The sequence below is a fragment of the Pleurodeles waltl genome, chromosome 4_1, assembly GCF_031143425.1.
Source record: "Pleurodeles waltl isolate 20211129_DDA chromosome 4_1, aPleWal1.hap1.20221129, whole genome shotgun sequence".
In the NCBI taxonomy this organism is placed as follows: Eukaryota; Metazoa; Chordata; class Amphibia; order Caudata; family Salamandridae; genus Pleurodeles; species Pleurodeles waltl.
This window is the reverse complement of record NC_090442.1, coordinates 136898418-136922385: the sequence shown is the minus strand read 5'-3', so window position 1 is coordinate 136922385 and position 23968 is coordinate 136898418. Positions and strand designations below refer to the sequence as shown.

At 46.8% G+C, this 23968-nt stretch overlaps 1 protein-coding gene across 2 annotated transcripts in view; it reads left to right on the top strand.

Annotated features, from left to right (window-relative positions):
- The window catches only part of BRAF (B-Raf proto-oncogene, serine/threonine kinase), a 603403-nt gene that overhangs the window by 490256 nt on the left and 89179 nt on the right, over nucleotides 1-23968 (top strand). For both annotated transcript variants that reach the window (XM_069227907.1, XM_069227906.1), the window contains exon 16: nucleotides 8230-8361. In XM_069227907.1, coding sequence (XP_069084008.1) covers nucleotides 8230-8361 — 132 coding nt within the window. The remainder of the gene's footprint in view (nucleotides 1-8229; nucleotides 8362-23968) is intronic.

Sequence of the window (23968 nt, the reverse complement as noted above, 5' to 3'; positions counted from 1 at the left end):
CATGCTTTCCTGATGTGTCATACTGTGCATCAGGTTGGGTATCGATTCAGGAGGTTAGGAATCTACAGCTTTAATATTCAATCAAAAGAATGAGTTACTTACCATCAGTAACGGTTGTTCCTGTAAATGCTCTTTCTACATGCAGATTCCTCACTAACCCACCACAGACCCTTTTAAGTAGTCTTGCGCATTTGGTTATAAGATTCCAATTGGTGTTGAAAAAACCCAGCAGAAAGTGACATCAGCATGCTGAACGATGCCATATATGGCTCATTAAAGTCATGACTGAGGAGGTGCTGGTATGGAGTCAGATTCTTGGTGCCACCTTTTGGCACTGGAGATCAATTTTAACTTTTCAGGATTCATTCTGTTGTCTGCAACAGACGCGAGGTGAGGAACTGTAGGAAGATAGAGTATCCACAAGAACGATTGATATTCAAGACAAGTAACTTGTCCTGGTAGCGTTTGACTTGCAGAACACGTTTTCACATCCCTGTCCAGCCTGCTCACAGACGTTACCTGCAGTTAGTAGTGGGCCACAAGCACTTTCAGTTTGTGGCCTTACCAGCACCTCGGGCAGACAGTCATCTCCTACATCTAAAACAATGGCAAGGCTCTTGCATTCGTTGGGGTTCTCTATCAACGTGCCAAAGTCACACCTGACTTCCTCTCTGAGGCTACCTTTTATTGGAGCTGTTTTGGGCATGGTGCAGTTTTGGCCTTTTCTTCCTGAGTGGCTGGTCCAGGTTATTCAGGCCATGATATCGATGTTTCAGCCTCTGTCCTGGGTTTTGATGAGACAGACTCTGAAGCTGTTGGGCCTCATAGCCTTCTCTCTCTTGCTGGTAACACATGCCCCTTGGCATATGAGGGTTTGAATCTCCAGTATGGGCAGCATCACGGTAATCTCTGTCATTGTCCAGATGTCAGAGAGAACTGCAAAAGACCTGCAGTGGTGGCTGACAAACTGCTATTAGGTCAGGGGAAGACCCCTCTCCCTTCCACAGCCAGAATTGACTGTAGTGACAGACAAGTCACTCTTGGGCTGGAACAGCCATGGGGGGGAGGTGCAAATCAGAGGGCTCTGGTCTCCAGCAGAGTCTGGGCTCCAGATAAACCTGTTGAACCTTCAGGTGAGACGCTTGGCATTGTAGGCTTTTCTACCCTCCATCAAGGGAAGGCTAGTGCAGGTGTTCACCGATAACACCACTGCCAGGTGGTACCGCATCATGCAGGGCAGGGTGGTGTCATGGCTGGAACACCAGGGCATTTCCCAAGTGGTTCAACATTTGGCAGACTCTCTGAACACTAGGGCACACAAGCTCAGCTGTCACTGCTAGCAGATCATGAATGGCATCTTCATCGCTAGATGGTGCAAGGCCTCTTCCAAGAGTGGGGAGAGCCTTGGGTGGATCTATTCACCACTGCGGAGGACGTGCATTGTCAGCAGATTCCAATGCAGCGCTCGCCTGGAGATGCTTTTCGTATTGAGTGGAGCTCCGGCCTCCTGTATGCCGTTTCGGCAATATTATACCTGCCCAGAATTCTCAAGAAGATCAGGGATGACCATGCTCAAGTTATTCTTGTGACACCAGATTGGGCACATAGAGCATGTACCCCAGGCTGTTGAGCATAAGTATTGGTCCTCCGGTCCAGCTGCCTCTTTTTGAGGATCTACTGTCACAGCAGCATAGGAGGGTTCTGCACCTTAACCTGCACACACTGCACCTTCATGTTTGGAGATTGAGGAGCAACAGTTGACAGCCTATCACCTTCCTCTCGAAGTCTGTGATGTTATTCTGATAGCCATGCGTCCCTCCACCAAATCAGTATACGCCTCCAGATGGGAAAAATTTGTGGCATGGTGCGTTATCAAGAAGCCTTTATCCTATTATGCTCCTATTATTTGTTCTTTCTTTGGCCCAACAGGGCTCTGCTCTGGGCGCATTTAGTTGCTACTTTTATGCCATTCCTGCATTTTTGTGGTTGCCGGTTCAAGCTTCCATTTTAATGTCATTTGTTATAACAAGATTTCTTAAAGGTTTGCAACACATTTCCCCCCAGGCCATTCATTATGCCCAATGCGACCTAAACCTGGTCCTCACTTTCCTGATGTACGTGCCTCATAAGCCGTTGCACAACTGTCCTCTTCAGTTATTAACCATCAAGACCACTGTAGGAAGTTGGCTCTGTATGTACTATTTCAAAGTAAGAAATAGCATGCACAGAGCCAAGGGTTCCCCTTAGAGGTAAGATAGTGGCAAAAAGAGATAATACTAATGCTCTATTTTGTGGTAGTGTGGTCGAGCAGTAGGCTTATCAGACAGTGGTGTTAAGCATTTGTTGTACACACACAGGCAATAAATGAGGAACATACACTCAAAGATAATTCCAGGCCAATAGGTTTTTATATAGAAAAATATCTTTAATTAGTTTATTTTAAGAACAACAGGTTCAAGATTTACAAACAATACTTTAAATGGAAGGTATTTCACTCAGGTATCTTAGGAATTATCACAATAGCATGTACAGTCTTGGCAAAAATGGCAATAAGCTATTTTAAAAGTGGACACTGTGCAAAAATCAACAGTTCCTGGGGGAGGTAAGTAAATGTTAAGTTCACAGGTAAGTAAAACACTTACAGGGTTCAAAGTTGGGTCCAAGGTAGCCCACCGTTGGAGGTTTAAGTCAACCCCAAAGTTACCACACCAGCAGCTCAGGGCCGGTCAGGTGCAGAGGTCAAAGTGGTGCCCAAAACACATAGGCTTCAATGGAAATAGGGGTGTCCCGGTTCCAGTCTGCCAGCAGGTAAGTACCCGCGTCTTCGGAGGGCAGACCAGGGGGGTTTTGTAGGGCACCGGGGGGACACAAGCAGGCACAGAAAGTACACCCTCAGCGGCACTGGGGCGGCCGGGTGCAGAGTGCAAACAGGCGTCGGGTTTTCAATAGGAATCAATGGGGAGACCAGGGGGTCTCTTCAACGATGCAGGCAGGCACGGGGGGCTCCTCAGGGTAGCCACCACCTGGGCTAGGCAGAGGGTCGCCTGGGGGTCGCTCCTGCACTGGAGTTTGGTTCCTTCAGGTCCTGGGGGCTGCGGGTGCAGTGTGGTTTCCAGGAGTCGGGTTCCTTGAAGCAGGCAGTCGCGGTCAGGGGGAGCCTCTGGATTTCCTCTGCAGGCGTCGCTGTGGGGGCTCAGGGGGTCAACTCTGGCTACTCACTGGCTCGCAGTCGCTGGGGAGTCGTCCCTGTAGTGTTGGTTTTCCGCAGGTCGACCCGGGGGCGTCAGGTGCAGAGTGGAAAGTCTCACGCTTCCGGCGGGAAACGTGTGGTCTTTAAAAGTTGCTTCTTTGTTGCAGAGTTGCAGTTTTGTTGAACAGGGCCGCTGTTCTCGAGAGCATCTTGGTCCTTTTAGATGCAGGGCAGTCCTCTGAGGCTTCAGAGGTCGCTGGTCCCTGTTGGATGCGTCGCTGTTGCAGTTTTTCTTGAAGTGGGGAGGCAGGCCGGTAGGGCTGGGGCCAAAGCAGTCGTCGTCTCCGTCTTCTCTGCAGGGCTTCAGGTCAGCAGACCTTTGTCTTCAGGTTGCAGGAATCTATCTTCCTCGGTTTTGGGAGCCCCTAAATACTCAATTTAGGGGTGTGTTTAGGTCTGGGAGGGCAGTAGCCAATGGCTACTGGCCCTGAGGGTGGCTACACCCTCTTTGTGCCTCCTCCCTGTGGGGAGGGGGGCACATCCCTAATCGTATTGGGGGAATCCTCATCTGCAAGATGGAGGATTCCTAAAAGTAAGAGTCACTTCAGCTCAGGACACCTTAGGGGCTGTCCTGACTGGGCAGTGACTCCTCCTTGTTTTTCTCATTATCTCCTCCGGCCTTGCCGACAAAAGTGGGGGCAGTGGCCGGAGGGGCGGGCATCTCCACTAGCTGGGATGCCCTGTGGCACTGTAACAAAGGGGGTGAGCCTTTGAGGCTCACCGCCAGGTGTTATAGTTCCTGCAGGGGAGGTGAGAAGCACCTCCACCCAGTACATGCTTTGTTCCTGGCCACAAAGTGACAAAGGCACTCTCCCCATGTGGCCAGCAACATGTCTGGTGTGTGGCAGGCTGGCAAAAACTAGTCAGCCCACACTGGAAGTCGGGTATGTTTTCAGGGGGCATCTCTAAGATACCCTCTGGGTGTATTTTTACCATAAAGTGCACACTGGTATCAGTGTGCATTTATTGTGCTGAGAAGTTTGATACCAAACTAGCCAGCAGCAGTCATTAGGAGCTACATTACTACAACTAGTTCCCCACCTTGCCCCTTTGCTGCTACTGTGTGTTTGCCCTGCAGGGCCACTGCAACAGATTCCCTTTATACCTTTATCCAGCACCAAATCTGGGTTTAGATAAGAATGCTATTTGTCTCCCTGCCAACTGTTTTGACAGATTATAGTACTAAAGCCTCCATTGGCAAACATGAACTTTGGATTCATGGATATTCTTTCCATCTTTCTACAAGTGGGCCAATCCTCCTTCTCCTGGACTTTCTTTTGTAGGGCTGCCTCATTAAGTGCTATTTCACTGCTTCCTCCAGAGTGCCAGTAATAGTTTTGATACAAGTTCTGTTGCTACTATGGTTTCACCACTTGTGCAGTTCCTAGGTAATACACTTTTTTTCTCTGACATGATGTTCTGTCTCTCCTGCACTCTCCTGGATTTAAGCATGTGTAATAAGGATGTCAGCGAAGTACCTTTAATTCTGCATTTGATTTTACTCTGTAAATAGGTGTCAGTCTTCACCACCATATTGAATTCCATTGCAATAACTGTGTCTTGTTGGTTGTGTCCCAGAGAGCAGGCCCAATCAGGATAGAGTTCCAGGAGGGAAAGCCACGCACATCAAACCCTATGGATTTAATGCACCTGATGGAGATTTCTAGCCACAGATTCCTTACCACAGAATAACCCCCAAGCATTGAACTGACTCCTAGATATTTTTTGTGTGCAGTACCCCCTGCCGTGCCGGTAGGCGGTGTCATGGTGCGCTGACATCAGATCATTTCTTTCTGCGCCAGTCATCACAGATTCAGAAAGGAGCTTCCCCCGTTGTTTTTGACTGACCCCTTTTTCAACTTCTTTTCAAGCTTTTTTCTAAACTTTGTCTCCTGATGTGTCAGGAAATTTTAACGAGGAAAGTCAGCTTCAAGCTCTGTGGCACCTGTCACCGACAGATGTCGGTGACAGACCCACATTTAGTGTGCCTCTGGTGTTTGGATCACATCCACGATGCCAAGACTTGCTTCAATTGCCGCTCCTTGCACCCCAAGGCCTGGAGGGAGTGATCCCTAAAGCTTCTTGAAACTTGACACACAACGCTCACGACCTCGGTCAAGAGGAAGGTCCCAAAATCTTCATGGAGCCACTCCAAGCGCTTGTCGTCACAGACGAGGTCCTAGGGAAAATCCGGTAAGTCTTACAAGCATAAGAAGAGCGAAGAGTCAAAGAGAAATTCAACTTGTACCATGTCCATAGAAGTCATCTGGCAAGAGGAGGGACAATTGGCACTCAAGGCCTAGCTCTGTGCTGGAGCCTGTGCCTAAGCGATTTCTACGCTTCCCAGAGTTTTCAGGAGTCAGAGCGACTCCGCCTAGTTATAAGACCTGCATCTGTCATTGTGCCACAGTAGGGTCTTAACTTAGTCCTCACATTTCTAATGTGTGCTCCTTTCCAATAGTTACACAACTTCCCTGCCAGGCTCCTTACACAAAACGGCCTTTCTTAGGACAATGACATCTGCCCGCCGGGTCAGCGAACTACAGGCCTGTCATCTCAGCCTCAGTATCTTAATAACCATCCAGGCAAATTGGTACATCCTTCCTACCAAAGGTGGTTACTTTGCCTGCCTACAGTTTATGACTTGCCTCCATTCGCTAAAGAATAGGAGAGACTCAATTGGCTTGTTCCAAAAAGAGCGCTGTTCTCCTTTGATTGCACAAAAGAGTTCAGGGTGGAAGATCAACTCTTTGTGGGGTATGTTGGAGTCCAAAAAGAAAAGGCTTTGCAGAAGCGGACCATGTCACAATGGGTAGTCCACTGCATCAAAATCTGATACGCATTGGCCAAAAAGCAACCTCCTGAGGTTTTGCAAGCTCACGCCACCAGAGACAAGACTGCGACCATTGCGTTAGCTCGCGGAACACCTGTCCTGGAAGCACTACTGCCTGGATAGTCCGTTCCAGCGAGATGGGCTCTTTGACTTCTCTTTCCTATAGGATTTTCTAGCTTAAATCCATGTCACTGTCCCACCTCTGGGGAGGTGTTGCTTGGGTATATATTCTAAGGTAAGGAATCTGTGTCTCTATCAGATGAGTAAGTTACATTACTTCGGTAATGCCTTATCTGATAATGACTCTATCTAGCCGCAGATTTTTTACCCACCCACCCGTCCTCTTAGCTCTGTGAACCTATTTCAGAGTGATGGGTTGTTTCCCCCTTTAAGGGACCTAGCTTCACGCAGCAGGGGGCAGTGTGCTTTGTGGCTTCGTGCATCTGGTGTGGAAAGTTGCATAAAGAAACTGACAATGCGCTGCGGTAGTGCCAATACAGGCAACGCGCAAGTCAACGCCACCTACAGGCACGCAGGATTATTTCTAGCTTAAAATTTCTTGATCCATAGTGCCTACCCGCAATAACTGGACTGCAGACCTGGATGAACCACTCACAGATAGCGAATGGAAACCTGCATGTGCCCAAGTGAAAGACACTGCTAGTAATGCCTGTTTTGAGCTCACTCAGTTCTATTACCTGCTATTACTGGCTTATTTTACACTGCAATGTCTACACAGAATATTGCCAGACCATACAGATGAATGTACCAAATACAATGTGACCGAAGCACATTTTTTACACATGACATGGGGATGTCAAAGGGTAGAGGCCTACTGAGCTGGAGTGGTGCAGGCACTCAGGGAGGTCACTGGTGCCTGGTTCTACCAACTTCAAAATCAGGGAGGAAGATGGGACATAGATTTGTATTGCTGGGGCTGGTGTTGGCCAGACGGCGCATTGTGATTCAAAGGATAAGCCCGAAACCCCCTCCATTGCACAATGGCTTTCGGACCTGTGGGCGTGATCTGTGGCTGAGGAGTGTAGGCTGATAAAGATGAGGACAGACAAGAACACGGAATAGGACCTCGAGATCTGGGGAGGGATGGGGGACCATTTGGAGGGATTGGAATGGGAGGACGGGGATTCCCCAACAGGTATCCCCTGATGCAAAGACTCAGGCCCTTTAGTTGGGAGTGGGAATTTGGATTGGCACGAAGATAATGAGCTGCTATGTTTCCCTCCTGGATATCATCTGGCATTGTGTGTGTCAGTTGAGCTCGCAGACCGGATCGTGTCACCGTAAGATGTAATGTGATGGAGTGTGATCATCACCTCCTGGTGTGGTCTAGTCTTGGCATTTCATGAAAACTGTGTGTTACATGTGTATCTAAGACATTGCTGCAATGTTCTGTTGGAGATGTGTTTTATTCTACATGTTTTTCATGTAAAATGGTAAAAAAAGACAATAAAAAAAAAAAAATCTGGATCCAGTCTGACGCTTGCAGATTGTTCTAAGGTAAAGAGCCTGCAGCTAGATAGAGTCTCTACCAGATAAGGCGTTGTCGAATGTAAGTAACTTGTTCTTTAGAGGGGCCACCACAGACCTATGGTCTTTGTCTGTTAACATGATCAGTACATCAGTATAAGACGCAGTAAAAGCTGATCATTCCCTATCACCAGCTCCTAGATAGTGATAGAAGCTCCTGTGGTTGTTATGCAGCTCAATCCTGACATGTAGCAACTCCTAAATTGCATATCACAATTATAGGTGGAACTGAATGTGAGCCATGATAGGTCCATGCACAATGTGCTGTTGAGTTAGAAATTATTTAATATGATACTAAAGTATTTGACCAATTGAACTGGAATACAGTAATAACAGTATAAATACAAATTCAAGATTTACAAAAAGTCAACAGTACTAGATAATGTGGTAAGTGCCACATGATATATTTAAAGCTTGATAAACTGCAGACCTCTGCGATACTTTTGGTGAATTTGGCACTGCCTCAGTTGTTGACGATTGTCTGTAGCACTTCTTGATTTTAAGAATATGATAATTTTAGGGAAACCACATGAGATTATAAGTGTTATCTTTTGCTTTATCTTAATACTTTCATTTGTAATTTCCTTGATGTCTGCAGGCCCCCGAGGTAATTAGAATGCAGGATAAAAATCCTTACAGCTTTCAATCTGATGTATATGCCTTTGGGATTGTCCTTTATGAACTGATGACGGGGCAGTTACCATATTCTAACATCAACAACAGGGATCAGGTATGTAGTGATCTGATCTGGATTTGCAGTAGTAACCTCTGTTTCTTTACATTTCGACTCCATCTGAAATAGCTTCAATAAGTAACTTAATTATGATCTTGGCTCCAAGAATGATGTCGCTTGTTATTTGTTTGAGGCACAAAACGAGAACGCAAGAACAGTTCGAAGTGCTATTTGTAGTCCAGAAACGGGAGGGGAATCTGAGTATAAAACTGCATCACAAAGCCATCTGAGAGGGCCATGGGGACGTCCCATGAAAGCTGGTACAGAGAGAGCTCAAACCAAAGACAAAGGGAGGCTAGTGTGGATTTGTAAATGTCAGAAATTGGGTTCTTAACTTGGGAGAAAGTAACCCCTTTCAACTTACAGAGTTATAATGGAATTTGCTCAAATGCTGGTAGCTGTGGCGCGGGTAGCAGGCAGTCTCTAGAAAAATGTGTGTTAAATTCACGCAATCCAATAATTTTAAATTAAAGAATACACAGTAAATCTTTAATCTAAACTACAAAAAATAGAGAAAAGTTTAATGAGCAAAAAGATACCAAGACAATTAAAATAGGATAAGGATATGACTATTTAAAGTTCTCCAGCATTGAGTCATTCCTCTTCGCCATAATGGGAGTCCCTCAGTACTTGAAATACCAGTACGTGGCACTTACATAAGGAAGGGCTTCAGCTACTGCCCACTTTTTTTAATACATTCAGCTCATTATAAAAGGTCCGAACTTCGGCCAGTGAGGTGAGAGTGCTCCATGACTCGTCCCCTCCCAGAGTAGATCACACCTCTGATTTCGTAGCACAGTGGAAACAAAACCATAGTAGAAATGTCTTCTCCAGGGAAGATGGTGGGTCGCATTTCAGTCTGTGAAACATACCAACACTGGTATACCACTGTTCTCCATCCTTGGATCTTTCATAGAGTCACATGTTTGACTCAAAATAGCAAGCATTATTAACATTTCCAATCGATTTTTCCAGAGTATGAGAAAACACGCATTTACTATGGAATAGCTTATTTGTGAGAGTTAGAGCTATTGGCGTTGCATAATACAATGTGTTATACCTATGTGTTTTGGTTTAGAGTGGAGTGAATGAATGTGGTGCGGAGTGGAATTATGTGGGTTGATTTAGAATTATTAGTTGCGGAATTGAGTGTGGTGGAATTGTGTGGCATGGAGTGGATTTGTGTAGGGGAATTATGTGGCATGGTGTGCAGTGGAATTATGTGGATAGTAAATATGTGGTATTGAGTGTACTGGAATTATGTGGAGTGGATTATGTGTCATGGAGTGTAATTATGTGGAATGGTATTTTGTGTTCTGGAGTGGTATGTAGTGGAGTTTAATTATATGGTGGTGTGGTGTTGAATTTTGTGGCAAGATGTGGAATTCTGTGGTGTGGATTGGATGTATATGGTGTGTTGTCTAATTGAGTTGGTGATTTGAGTTATGTGGTTTGTCTACACATGGATCGCTAGACGGTGTGAGTGAATGGCCACGTGTCTCATTTGTTCCACATACAATGCAGCATGAGCTGTAAAAGTACAACAGGAATGTGCACAGGGCTATACAATCGCACATACCAAACTGCCTGAAGGGAACATAAAAAGCTCTTCACAGACAGCGCTGTGCAAAACATCCTCACACTCTTACATACCAGTACATCAGTCACATTGTATTCAGGTGTGAACTGTTCTAGTTGATCTAACACTGAGGCCGCTCCTGATGACCTTCCATGCTAGCAAGAAATAAGGGGACCTTCAAACTAGCAAAACACAATGGCAATATGCCGACTAAAACCCTTCCAACTTAAAGCTGTGTATTAACGATGAGCCCAATCGCTAGGAAATTATTTTATTATTTCCAAAAATGTATTTGCCTCAAGTATGTTAATCAGGGCTCCCGGTTTTATGGTATAGAATTTTTTTTAACATTCCTGTCTGTATTTATCCATATTTATTTTTTGCCCAATTTATCGTTATTCATCCATATTTTTGTGTTTTGGGAATACAAGCAGTTGTAAAATGGTTTATTTCCACATTTTATTTAAGTGGCATGCATGCACTCCTACTTTGATGTATGTCACGTTTTAAAAAACTAAGCAGGTAATATAACAAAACACTGCACCCACAGATAGATATCAGCATTATATGCAATATATTCCTGTATTTAAGGAAATCCCATCCTGTTTTTTAACTCCTCATATTTTATCTGCTCAGCTCTTGCTTTGGAATTCATGAAGGAAAACATGGAGAGGTACTCGCAAGAATCACAAGTATCTGTATTTTTCTGCTTTTAAAAATAAATACAGACAGAAAACACAATGTTTTCTGTCTTTATTTATCTGAAAATATAAGAAAAATTGAAAACGGGGAGCCTTAATCTTAATTTAAGGAGTAATTGTGTCTAACACCAGCTTTTAAGAACGGTTTGTGCATAATGAAAACTCTTCATGGGGTCTGCTCAGAGAAGTGAACATTGAGTCGGCCCGCCAAAAAAAAATAAGCTTCCTGCTTTAGACATGAGCTGCCCGCCTTCTGAGCAGTAGGCGTCTGGCGGTATTTGCCGAGCACTCACCTAAGTGCACATAGGACTGGTTTCGTTCAACCACCTAGCTAATAAATTGGGTAATAGTGAAAAGGTGTAATGTACAGCTTAGAAATGACAAGTGCGGCAGGAATATATATATTGCTTTGACCTTTAAGCTCAAAGCAATGGCAATTGTAGGGAGACTGAAGAGCTGTCAACGGACTATAATAAAAATATCATTCAAAATGAACCCCCCAACCCCATTTTCTCGTTTCTGCACTATGTGAAATATTTGGTGTTCTTGTTAGTTAACTGACCTTATTTAGCGCTAGGTTTATTTGGGGGGTGGAGGGTCTTCTCTGGTTGAGAGGGTAAGTATGAAGTCAGTAAGTGGGCACAGATCTTGATTGTCAACACATCATAGAACGTTTGTGTACTTTGGAGACTTTCGCTTGCTGCAGGAGTATGTTGAGATTTGAAGGGAAAGTGCTATGGTGTGTATACTCGATGGCGCTTTAATTCCGTCTTGCATTTCAGCTTCCTGTGGAAGATGCTCGGTTAGAACTGTCAATGATTTCAAAGGTTAAGTGCGTGGGCACGGTGGTTGAGATGTGAGGGGAAAGTGCTATGGTGTGTATACACAATGGCGCTTTAATTACATCTTGTATTCCAGTTACACATGGAAGACGCTCAGTTTTCTTGTGGCAAGCAAGCAGTGTTGTGGCAAGCAAGCGGGGCAAAAAAACATACATCAGGACACAAGCCGAGGCAAAAAAGAATTAAAAAACGAGTTCCCCCCAAGCAACAGATAAACAATACAAAGCATAAGGAACTTGTACTTGGCTGGTGCTCATCAGCCAAGAACGGAAGTGACATATCGGCTGAGCGAACAGGTTAGGAGGCAGCAAAGAAGAGGGACACAGCAGTCAATCTATGGTAAGCAGCATGTGGGATCTAAGTCCTTTTAATGAATGCAGCAGGTCTTTCAGACAAGCAATGTGCGCTGCCTAGGCTCGACCTAAAAGGCTTACCTTACTTGAATAGATAGTGAAGAACCGCCTGTCCCACCATTGCATCTCTGCGACTGCTTCCAGGCAGTAGTGTTTCACTAAGGAGTGCGTGTTCCTCCATGTTCCAGCTCTAAAAGTAGAGTGCTAGCCATGTGTCTTGCAGAATGGGCTTTAACTTTCAGTGTCGGATGCCTTCCACCTTGTGCATGACAGAAAGCTATTGTTGCTGCAAGCCATCTTGAAATTTAACTTAAACAATCCAGTGACAACATTTTATAATCGCTTCTATTTACTTATTTTCCTGTAAGATACAATATCATCTGATAGAGACTCCTAGTTGCAGATTCCTTACCTTAGAATTTCCCCAGGCGTCAGACTGGATCCGTTGATTTTTCTTCAAGCAGTATCGTTGTGCGCTGTCAGTTGGCATCGGTCAACTCCGCGTGCGTCATTGGTGTTGTGTTCGCCGTGATGACGTCACTGGCATATATAGGCACCACCACGCGCGCTGACGTCAGTTCTTTTCTTTCCGCACCACGCTCTGATCTGGAGAAGAGCTACCCTTGGTCATTTTTTGACTAGCTTCGACCTTTTTGTCGTAACTTTTGTAAACTTTTTGGTGCGTCAAGGGATGTCACAGAAAAACAATTTCAAACTATGTGACTCCTTGTCGTAGTTCGACACTTGCTCTAGGCAAGACTGCTGGTTTAAGGATGACAGTACTTATGTTTGTAGGTGACTGGGCCAATCCTACAACAAGTCGCAACTGTCAGCCCAACCCTGCCGGCTCAGAAGCAGTACCTCACCGAAAAGCCAAACAGTAAAAGGTGATTTGTAGCAGCCTTTACGCTTGGACTCAAAAGTGCGACATCTGTGGGAGTTCATGGTTAAACAGAGATTACCCCTTTCTCACATGAACAACATGTCTCAGTCAAACCCAGATAATGAAGGAGATGCTGCAAAGTTTCAGTAGGTTTTATTAACAAGACTGCAATCTACGATAAGTTGCATGGGCTGCAATGATTAGGATAATAAACAATGCAAGGAACAGAATGATAAAAACGAGAGCCATGAATTCAAAGACCCCCACCATCTTGCAATAGCATGTAATGTGAAATAGATATGAAGTAGGCCCTAATACCCTAGCATGATGAACCCAATCCCTAGCTACGTATGTTAAACCTAATCTGCCAGTACCATGTCCATGAGAAGAGCCCCCCCAACCTGCTTTACCTTGGAATGAGGTCTCTAGATCAGGCTCCATGGGGACACGAAGACTGGGTCAGCATCAAGGCGATGTGTAGCATAGACAGCGTCAGTAGCATCTTGTAGGAATCTCTCTGATTATCTTGTCTGTGTGAGATGTATTTATACAGATCTGGCAGGACCCCTGATGCAGGTATGTTCCCAAACAATAGATAAGAAGGCATGCTTGGGGTGGCAATTATATAAACAATTTCCTGAAAAGGTACATTATGTTACTGGCACGGCACACAAAAGTGGGAAAGTACATAATGTGAATACCTACGTATCTCATTTATCTTTGACACTGATAGTGACGCCTTTACAGAATGGCACTGATAACATGAAACTAAAACATCTTCCTAACTATAAACATGACAGCCATCTTGGAAGAAATAATCAAATAAATGTGCTTAAACAGATCAAGCTAAGTAGGTTAAAAGTCACTGGGTGACAGGGACACGGGTCTGCATGCCAAAGGCTAAGCTAAACTCCTGATTCCCATAAAAACCAAATAGGATTCACTACACCCTTCCCATTGCCAGAACAAGTATGACACCATACTAATGACACCAGAGAAAGTGCATGAACTCACGCTAAAATGCTCTGGACTAAAACAAGCTAAAATCATGTTAAAATACAGCTAAAATCCAATTAAAAACTTGTTAAAAATAGCTAAAACATATAAATAGACACAATGTTGACCATGACAAGCACAGCAGGTCAAAGGCTAAGTTGGCAGACTTTAAAACTTTAGACTAGGTCAATGGTCAAATGTATTTAACAGTAGTCATGATCTTGAAGAATGTCTTTGAAGCCATCAAAAGGAAAGGCATTCAAGAAAGAAGCCACATCGGCAGATGTTAGATCGATGACAGGATTGGCAGACGGGTCCATGGAGCAGCAGTGAGCAGCAGCTTCAGACGCAGGATCCCTCACGACGGCAGCACCATCCAAAGTGAACAAAGGAGCCAGACAGTCCACCAAGGGCAGGTCGTAAGTGGCCTTGCGAATCAGTCTCAGTCTTATGAGGCACAACTGTGAATGAACCCTCATCAGGAGCATTAGCAATTCCTTGTCCACAGGAGGCACAGGTGGAACAGCAAGGCACACCAAAGGTAGATGTTCAAACAGGCACCAGGTGCAAAGAAAGACTGGTTGCACAAAGGACTGGTCGGAATCACAAGGACCAGTCATGCTCCAATTCTTCCAGCAATGGAGCACCAAAGGACTATACCATGCGATCACGGCACAGCTGGGTTGGTGGTAATAGCTTCATCACCTTGCTTAGCTTGGAAGGCACAACCACTGCGTATCAGGAACAACAGCAGCAGTATCCCAAAGATCAATGCCAAAGTCACAGGGAAGCTTCCAAACACACTGGAAAAGAGTGAATGGATGGCTGAAGGAATGACTCCGAAGACCATCTGAAAGATGGACACAATTCCAGACCCAGCAGCCTTAAAGAAATGGACAATAGGGATTGTATCTCGGCTGATGATCTTGCTATCTGGAGAGCATACGTCTCTCTAGCCGATGTCAACGGAACTTGTTTCTGGAACAGTAGAGCCTTTAGTCTGCTCAACTTGTCATAATTTACATTAGGAATATCAATGTGAAGCCACATTTTTGCTATTCTTATCTCTGGTGTGGGGGGGGAATAAAACATGTGCGCAACACATTACGATCTTAGAGACTGAAATTACGTAGGCAATTCCTGGTTGCATACCGCAACAGCTTTGGTTGTTTAGCACCACATAACTTCCATTCAAAAGTACATGAAATGCCGGACGGATCAAAGGGACAGGAGTACTCTTCAGAAAACAGGCCAAGTTTGTAACCCCCGCATTGCAAAAATCATGAAGGGACACCTTTTGTCAAATCATTGAGTGACTGACAGTAGTCTCAAATTGGCTTCCGCTAAGAAAGACCTCTGTTTCGCTGTTCAAAACACTTGTATTCAAAGGTCAATTCCCACTCTTCTTTTATATAGCTATTGCCTAACAGCTTGTATCTGCCCACGGCAAGATGTTTCAAGCATTTTGTAAAACGAGAGGTGGAAATGGGCAGATTTATAGTGCCATGCACAAGCCATACTGTCGATGGACTCTCTGCAACTGTGAAAGGCAACTTTTCTAACTTTTCTATATGAAGCATGGTGAAACTTGCTTCTCTGTTAGCCATTGTCTGTTTGTTCCCTGGATAAGTTAAAAGCAGCAAACAAGTCACTACTGTTAATATATTTCCATGGAACGCAGCTGTTTTTCAGAATCTGTAGTGTCCAACTGCATGATGGAACGCAGCTGACTTTGTCTGTGGTGTAAAAGGGAAACGTCATTCTGAATGATGTCAATCACAGATGACACTATGTTATTAAGAGAATAAATTGTGTTGGACAAGGTATTCAAGCCATTCTCGACAACAGCTAAAGCCTTTTTCAAATTCACTTTTTCTGATGGATACAACTACTTGTGGATTCCTCACCTAAAGAATTTTCCCCCATGCGACAGCATCCGACGGAAATTTTTCTTCAAGCTCTGCATGTCGACGATGACATCACAATTACCCGACTCCCATGCGACGCCGTATGACGTCATCCAGGCAATAAGAAGTCCTCGTCGGCGTGCAGACGTCAGTTCCCTTTTTTCCGTGCCTTCATGTAACATTTTTTTCTTCGAGGCTACCAGGGAGCTACTGTTTCACTTCGAGTGTTACAATGTCTCAGCCAAGAAAATCGGGTTTTAAACCCTGTAGGGAGTGTGGTGGCCGAATGTCGGTGACAGGCCCACACGAGAATTGTTTGTGGTGTCTGCGCTCTGACCATGAAGTTGAGGCGTGTGGTTCATGCCAGCGCATGAATCCGAAAGCACTCAATGAGCGGGAGGCCAAGTTATTCTTGGCGAAGTCGAAGAAGAAGGAGAGACATCACCATCGTAGGTCTTCTTCTAAATCTTCGAAATTGCACAGGCGTGTCAGAGACTCCCGGCGCCGACATGGATCACAACGTCGTTCAAGTAAGGATCGATCCCGCTCGAGGTCGCCGTCAGCTCGACGCCAAAAGACATGGGAGGTTAGTCCGGCGCAGACGGAGATGCCCGAACTGACGCCAGCGTCGCCTCAGGCGCCGACTCCGCAGGGATATCCGGCGTTCCCGGCGCCAGGCACAGACCCTGCCACATTTCTTAATGTGATGTTTAACATCTTCGCCACCATGGCTCCAGGAGGTGGCCAGTCTGGACCTTCAGGTCCTTTGGCGTATGACATGGGTGTTCTGGCTCCATACAGGCCGACGCCCTTCATGCCTTTCCTTCCTACGGGAGGTGCTGGCTCGGCGCCGGTACCAATGGTGTCACCTAGAAGGCCTGTGACACCGACGACATCTGCTGCCCCGGCGCCGATGAGTTCGCCACAACCTCCATCGACGCTGAAGAAGCCTACGGCGCCGATAGATTCGGCATCGGATGAATCCGAGGGTCGACGCCGTCCGAGGTCTTCGGCGTCGGCAGACACCTTATCGACGCCGAGAATAGAGGCCAGGCTCAGCTCCAGGAGATTGGCTCTGAGGCTGCTTGAGGAGCAGGAATATGAGAAACAGCTCTTGGAAGAGGGTGAGATTGTAGAGCCCCTGGGAGACCTGCAGGGCTTGGACACTGCCAGTGGGTTGAACACTTCCCCGGAGTGGGACTTAGCATCCCCAGGGGAGTACACCGAAGAGGCTACTTCTTTCCATTCGGTGGTGAGGAAGGCGGCGGATTTTCTTGGCTTTCCTCTTCCAGCTGCTGACATAAACACTAACATTCTTACGGACGTGTTGCACCCTTCTTCAGCAGTGGCAGAGCCGCTTCTTCCATTTAATGAGGCACTCGTAGACCCAATAATGGAGTTGTGGAAGAAGCCTGTGATTTCAACAGCAGTAAATAGGTCTGTTGCAAGGAAGTATCGGGTGGCTCCTGGAGATCCAGCTTTCTTGTCAAGACATCCGACTCCAGAGAGCTTGTTGGTGCAGGCCTCATGCTCCTCCAGCACTGCTCCTGGATCTTTTCCAGGGGTTCCTTTGGACTGGGAATCCAAGAGAATGGACCAATCTGCAAAAAAGGCATTCTCTTCATGCAGCATGGCCCTTAAGTCAACAAATGCTACCTGTATCTTGGGCTGGTACATCTATGCCCTGATGGACGAGGCCAAGACACACTCTAGATTGCCTCAGGAGATTCTGAACCTTTTGGCGGACGCTCAGGCAGCTGCGACCCAGGTTATCCATCTGGACTTGACACATCTGAATCCGTGGCTAGAGCTATGGGCACGTCCATATCAACAAGAGGGCATGCCTGGCTACGATCTTCAGGATTCTCTCCCAATGTGCAGTCAACCCTACTTGATTTACCCTTTGATGGAGATAAACCTTTTGGGACAAAAGCTGACTCTGCCTTGGAGCGGTTCAAGGAGAGTAGGGCCACGGCAAGATCCTTGGGCTTGCAAGCTTCCACCTCTACTCCTTCGAGATCATTTAGGAGGTTCAGGGGGTTTGGGCGTGGCTCTTCCTTTCAGGGGAGATTCCAGTCAGCAGGACAGCAACCTACTACTGCTCACCCCTATAAATCATATAGGGAAAGGGGTAGGGTTCGTACCAGAGGGGCCACCCAGCAGCACTCTGCCTCTTCCTCTTCCTCCGAAGGGGTGCAGCAGGGAAAGCAGCCTTAGTCCTTCATCACTCCCTTTGCATGCATCTCCTGTAGGGGGGAGATTGTCTCAGTTTCTCCACATGTGGGAGTCAATACCATCGGACTCCTGGGTCACTGATATTGTGGGGAAGGGTTATACTCTTCCCTTTCGGGATTTACCCCCTCCCATCCCTCCCTGCCTATCCTTCTGTTCAGAAGACCATCTTCTTTTATTACAACAGGAAGTGCTAGTCCTTTTGTCGAAAGGTGCAGTAGAGTTGGTTCCAGAGCAGGAGAGGGGTCAGGACTGTTATTCAAGATATTTCTTGATCCCCAAAAAGGATGGTCAGTTGAGGCCAATCCTGGACCTGAGGATTTTGAATTGGTTCCTCAAGCACGAAAAGTTCAAAATGCTGACCCTAACACAGGTTCTTTTGGCATTGAACGAAGGGGATTGGATGGTGTCCGTCGACTTGCAAGATGCTTACTTTCATATCCTGATCCTCAGGTCGCACAGGAAGTATCTCCGGTTTGTGGTGGGGTCGCAACACTATCAGTTTGCAGTCATTCCGTTTGGTCTTACTTCAGCACCTCAAGTCTTCAGGAAGGTGATGGCGGTGGTTGCAGCAGAGCTCAGAAGGAGGGGGATAGCAGTATTCCCTTATCTGGACGATTGGTTGATCAAAGCCAAGTCTCAAGAGCTCCTGCGGTGTCACCTGCAGTCGACAACCCAGTTGTTGTTCGATCTGGGCTTTTCGGTGAATGTGCCCAAATCTCACCTGGAGCCCTCTCAACGCCTCCTGTTCATAGGAGCAGTTCTGGACACAACTTTGAATTGTGCCTTTCCTCTGCCGCCGCGGATTCAGGACATTCAGGCGCTGGTTCCAATGTTCCAGAATGGAGCGGTCGTTTAAGTTCTCAAGGTCCTTCGTCTGCTCGGTCTGTTCGCTTCTTGCATTCTGTTGGTCACTCATGCACGCTGGCACATGAGGGCTCTTCAGTGGTGTCTCCGCAGGCAGTGGTTTCAACACAAAGGGGATCTTGAGGAATCGATTAGGATCTCCAGAGACGCTGCATCGGATCTTCGATGGTGTGCTGCGGTCTGCAACCTTTCTCAAGTGGCCACAGTGATAACGGATGCCTCCACTCTAGGGGGGGAGCTCATCTGGGGGACCTGGAGGTCAAAGGTCATTGGTCGCCAGTGGAACAGAGGTTTCACATCAATCTGTTAGAGTTACGGGCTATACGTCTGGCTCTCAAGGCCTTCCTTCCTTCCCTTCACGGTCGGTCAGTTCAAGTCCTGACGGACAACACTACCGCAATGTGGTATATAAACAAACAGGGAGGAGTGGGGTCGTACCTTCTCTGCAGAGAAGCTCTGCGGCTATGGTCCTGGGCTCAGGGCCATCGGATTTGCTTGGTAGCAAACCATCTGGCCGGGGCTCTGAATGTACGTGTGGACAGTCTCAGTCGGCACATCTCGACCGATCACGAGTGGCGTCTTCATTCAGACCTGGTCCTTTGCATCTTCCGGATGTGGGGGTTTCCTCAGGTAGATCTGTTTGCCACTCAGGAGAACGCGCACTGCCAGTCGTTCTGCAGCCTCCAGTATCCGGTGCAAGGAGCGTTGGGGGACGCGTTTCAGATGTACTGGAGCGGTCAGTTGCTTTACGTGTTTCCCCCCATGCCCTTGATTCCTCGGGTTTTGAGGAAGATTCGCCAAGACCGGGCCCAAGTCGTCTTAATAGCTCTGGATTGGCCAAGAAGGGTGTGGTATTCAGACCTTCTCCAACTCTCTCTGTGCCCTCCGCTCAGTCTCCCTCACAGGGCAGACCTCCTCTCGCAGTCGCAGGGACAGGTTCTACACCCCCACCTCCAGAGCCTGCACCTACATGCCTGGAGATTGAACGGGGTAATCTGAGTACTTTTTCTCTAACACCTGAGGGTGGACGTTATATTATCGGCCAGGCGACAATCCACCAAATCTATCTATGCAAGCAGGTGGGCTAAACTTGTGACTTGGTGTGGAGAGAATCAAATTGATCCCTTAGATGCCCACTTATCTGATATTTTGTCATCTGCGTTATCCTTAGCACAGAGGGGTTGTGCAGTTGCGACTGTTAAGGGTTATTTGTCCGCGCTGTCAGCCTTTCTGTGCCTTCCAGACCAACCCTCCTTCTTTAAGTCCCCAATAGTTTTGAGGTTCAATAAAGGTCTCACTAACAAGTTTCCGCCCACTCCATTCGTTATGCCGCAGTGGGATTTGAACTTAGTGTTAGCTTTTCTGATGGGTTCACCGTTTGAACCAATGCATTCTTGTTCCTTAAGATTTTTAGTTTTTAAAACGTTTTTCCTGATGGCCATTACGTCAGCTAGAAGGGTGAGAGAGCTCCAAGCTCTTAGTGTGGAATCCCCATATACTTCCTTTTATAGGGACAAGGTGGTGTTAAGGACCAAGGCGGCTTTCTTACTGAAGGTTGTTACACCCTTTCATTTAGGACAGTCCATCACACTTTCCTCCTTCTATCCTCCACCTCATCCATCAAAGGAGGAAGAGAGGCTACACCGACTAGATCCAAGAAGGGCATTGAGCTTCTTAGTCGACAGGACGAGAGAGTTCAGACAGGATGATCAGCTCTTCGTCTGTTACGTGGGGAAGAGGAAAGGCAAGGCTGTCCACAAGAGAACGCTTTCCAGGTGGGTCATTCTTTGCATCAAATTGTGTTATTCTTTAGCAAAGAAGGAACCTCCTGTTGGGTTGAGAGCCCATTCCACCAGGGCTAAGGCGGCCTCCTCGGCCTTAGTTTGAGGTGTCCCTGTGGTTGACATCTGCAAGGCCGCAACTTGGGCATCCCTCGACACGTTTGCTAAACATTATTGTTTGGATTCTGAAGTCCGGAGGGATGGTCATTTTGCACGGTAAGTGCTGCAGGATTTCTTGGTTTGACCATTCAGGCACCCATCACCGAGTGCGGTACTGCTTTGGGACTCTATTCTTTAGGTGAGGAATCCACAGGTAGTTGTATCCATCAGAAGAATAAGTTACTTACCTTCGGTAACGCCTTTTCTGGTGGATACACTAGCTACCTGGTGATTCCTCACGGTCCCACCCGCCTCCCCGTTGCCTAGTTGGTCTTACCAAGATTTCCTTGGGTGAGCATCTGTATGATGTTGATATGTATATACTGATGCAATTATTTATCTATGTCTATATAATTGTTTTTATATATTTATATATATATATATATATATATATATGTTCAATGGCATGTGTAGCTGCAGATACACATGCTGTGCATTATCCTGCCATCTAGTGTTGGGCTCGGAGTGTTACAAGTTGTTTTTCTTCGAAGAAGTCTTTTCGAGTCACGAGACCGAGGGACTCCTCCCTTTCGGCTCCATTGCGCATGGGCGTCGACTCCATCTTAGATTGTTTTCTTTCCGCCATCGGGTTCGGACGTGTTCCTCTTCGCTCCGTATTTCGATTCGGGAAAGTTAGCTAGTTATCGGAAAATTCGGCGGTATTGTTCGCGCTCGGTACCGGTTTAGTGTTAGCACATCGACACCGAAACAAAGAAGCGCTCCGGCGGCCTTTCGGGGCTTCCACTCTTCGGTAGGGCCTGGTCGGCCCGACCGCGTCCATCTTCAAACCTCATGGACCGGACTCCCTTCCGTTTCTGCCCGAATTGCCACGCAAAGTATCCTTATACAGACCAACACTTGGTCTGTAATCTGTGTCACTCTCCGGAACACAGGGAGGATACATGTGAGGCCTGCCGGGCTTTTTGATCGAAGAAGACCCTACGCGATCTAAGAGCTAGAAGACTCCAGATGGCGTCGACACCGGCCGAGCAGATCGACGTCGAGGAAGAAGAGAGATTCTCCATTCGAGATTCGGACTCGGACGAGTCCGAAAGTGAGCAGCCGAAGACGCAGCAACAAACTGTGAGTAAACCAGCCCCGGCAAAGACTCACTCGAAAATAATGAAGGCCAAGGGGATGCCACCGCCAACAGGCCATGGCTTAACCCGAAAACACGGTGACCAAACATCGGCACTGAAAAAGGCCTCCCAGCAGCCGAAGACATCCGACTCCGGTCGAGATACCGGCTCCGAAACATCTCGACACTGAGAGTTCGACACCCCTAAAGTCAAGAAGGTTTCTTCGGAGCAGAAAAAGACTGTACAAAAAACTTTGGTGCCGAAACATGCAGCCTCGGAGACGAAAACAGGCTCCTATACAGAAGAGCAAGGTCTTTCAAGTCAATTGCAAGGGCACAGATTTGAACAAGAACTGGGCATGGCAGAGCCAGACCATACCCAGAGGAGGCTGCACATACAGAAGGACACAGGGAAAATCCAAACTCTTCCTCCAATAAAGATCAAACGAAAGCTAGCATTCCAAGAGGAAATGCAGCCAAGGGCAAAGGTGGCAAAAGACAAAACACCACCAAGGTTCTCGCCACAGCAGTCACCATTGCATTCGCCACACCTGTCTCCGGTAGCAACACCCCCGATGCAGTCGCCAACACACACGGGGATGATACAAGATGACCCAGATGCATGGGACTTATATGATGCACTGGTCTCAGACAATAGTCCCGATTGCTACCCGGCAAGGCCGTCACCACCTGAGGACAGCACTGCATATATGCAGGTGGTTTCAAGGGCAGCTACATTCCATAATGTAGCGATGCATGCAGAGCCCATAGAAGACGATTTTTTGTTTAACACATTGGCATCCACTCACAGCGCATACCAAAGTTTGCCATTGCTACCAGGCATGTTAAAACACGCCAAACAAGTATTTCAGGACCCAGTAAAAGGCAGAGCCATCACGCCTAGGGGGGAGAAGAAATATAAACCTCCCCCAACGGACCCTGTGTTTATAACACAGCAACAAACTCCAGATTCAGTGGTAGTGGGTGCAGCCCGAAAGAGGGCCAACTCACAATCCTCAGGAGACGCACCACCGCCCGACAAGGAAAGTCAGAAATTCGACGCAGCAGGCAAAAGGGTAGCAGCACAGGCAGCCAACCAATGGCGAATTGCCACTTCTCAGGCTCTATTGGCTCGCTACGATAGGGCACATTGGGACGAGATGCAACATATCATCCAGCACTTGCCCAAGGAGTACCAAAAACGTGCCCAACAGGTTGTTGAGGAAGGGCAAACGATCTCAAACAACCAAATAAGGTCTGCAATGGACTCGGCAGACACAGCAGCAAGGACAGTGAACACTGCGGTAACCATTCGTAGACACGCATGGTTACGAAGCTCGGGTTTCAAACCAGAAATCCAGCAAGCTGTGCTAAATATGCCGTTCAACCAAGAACAATTGTTTGGGCCGGAGGTGGATACGCCAATAGAAAAACTCAAAAAGGACACAGACACGGCCAAAGCCATGGGCGCGCTCTACTCCCCGCAAAGCAGAGGCACTTTTAGAAAGCCGCACTTTAGAGGGGGGTTTTGTTCCCAAACCACAGAGCCTTCCACCTCACAAGTCAGACCCACATATCAGGGCCAGTATCAAAGAGGAAGTTTTCGAGGCACATACAGGGGTGGACAATTCCCTAAGGCAAGAGGGAAATTCCAGAGCCCAAAAACCCCTCAAACCAAACAGTGACTTCAATGTCACAAACCCCTACCACTCAGTACCAGTGGGGGGGGAGACTTGCCGCACACTACCACAACTGGGAAAACATAACTACGGACGCATGGGTCCTAGCCATTATCCAACATGGTTATTGCATAGAATTCATACAATTTCCACCAGATGTGCCACCAAGAGCACACAACCTGTCCAAACAACACCTAGACCTGTTACAACTAGAAGTCCAAGCATTGTTACAAAAACAAGCAATAGAACTGGTACCCAACCATCAAAGAGGAACAGGGGTCTACTCCCTGTATTTCCTAATTCCAAAGAAAGACAAAACGTTGAGACCCATATTAGACCTCAGAACACTGAATCTTTACATCAAATCAGATCACTTTCACATGGTAACACTTCAAGACGTGATTCCCTTGCTCAAAAAACAAGACTACATGTCAACATTAGATCTCAAGGTTGCATATTTTCACATACCCATCCATCCTTCCCACAGGAAATATTTAAGGTTTGTAATCCAAGGCATACATTACCAATTCAAGGTGTTACCATTCGG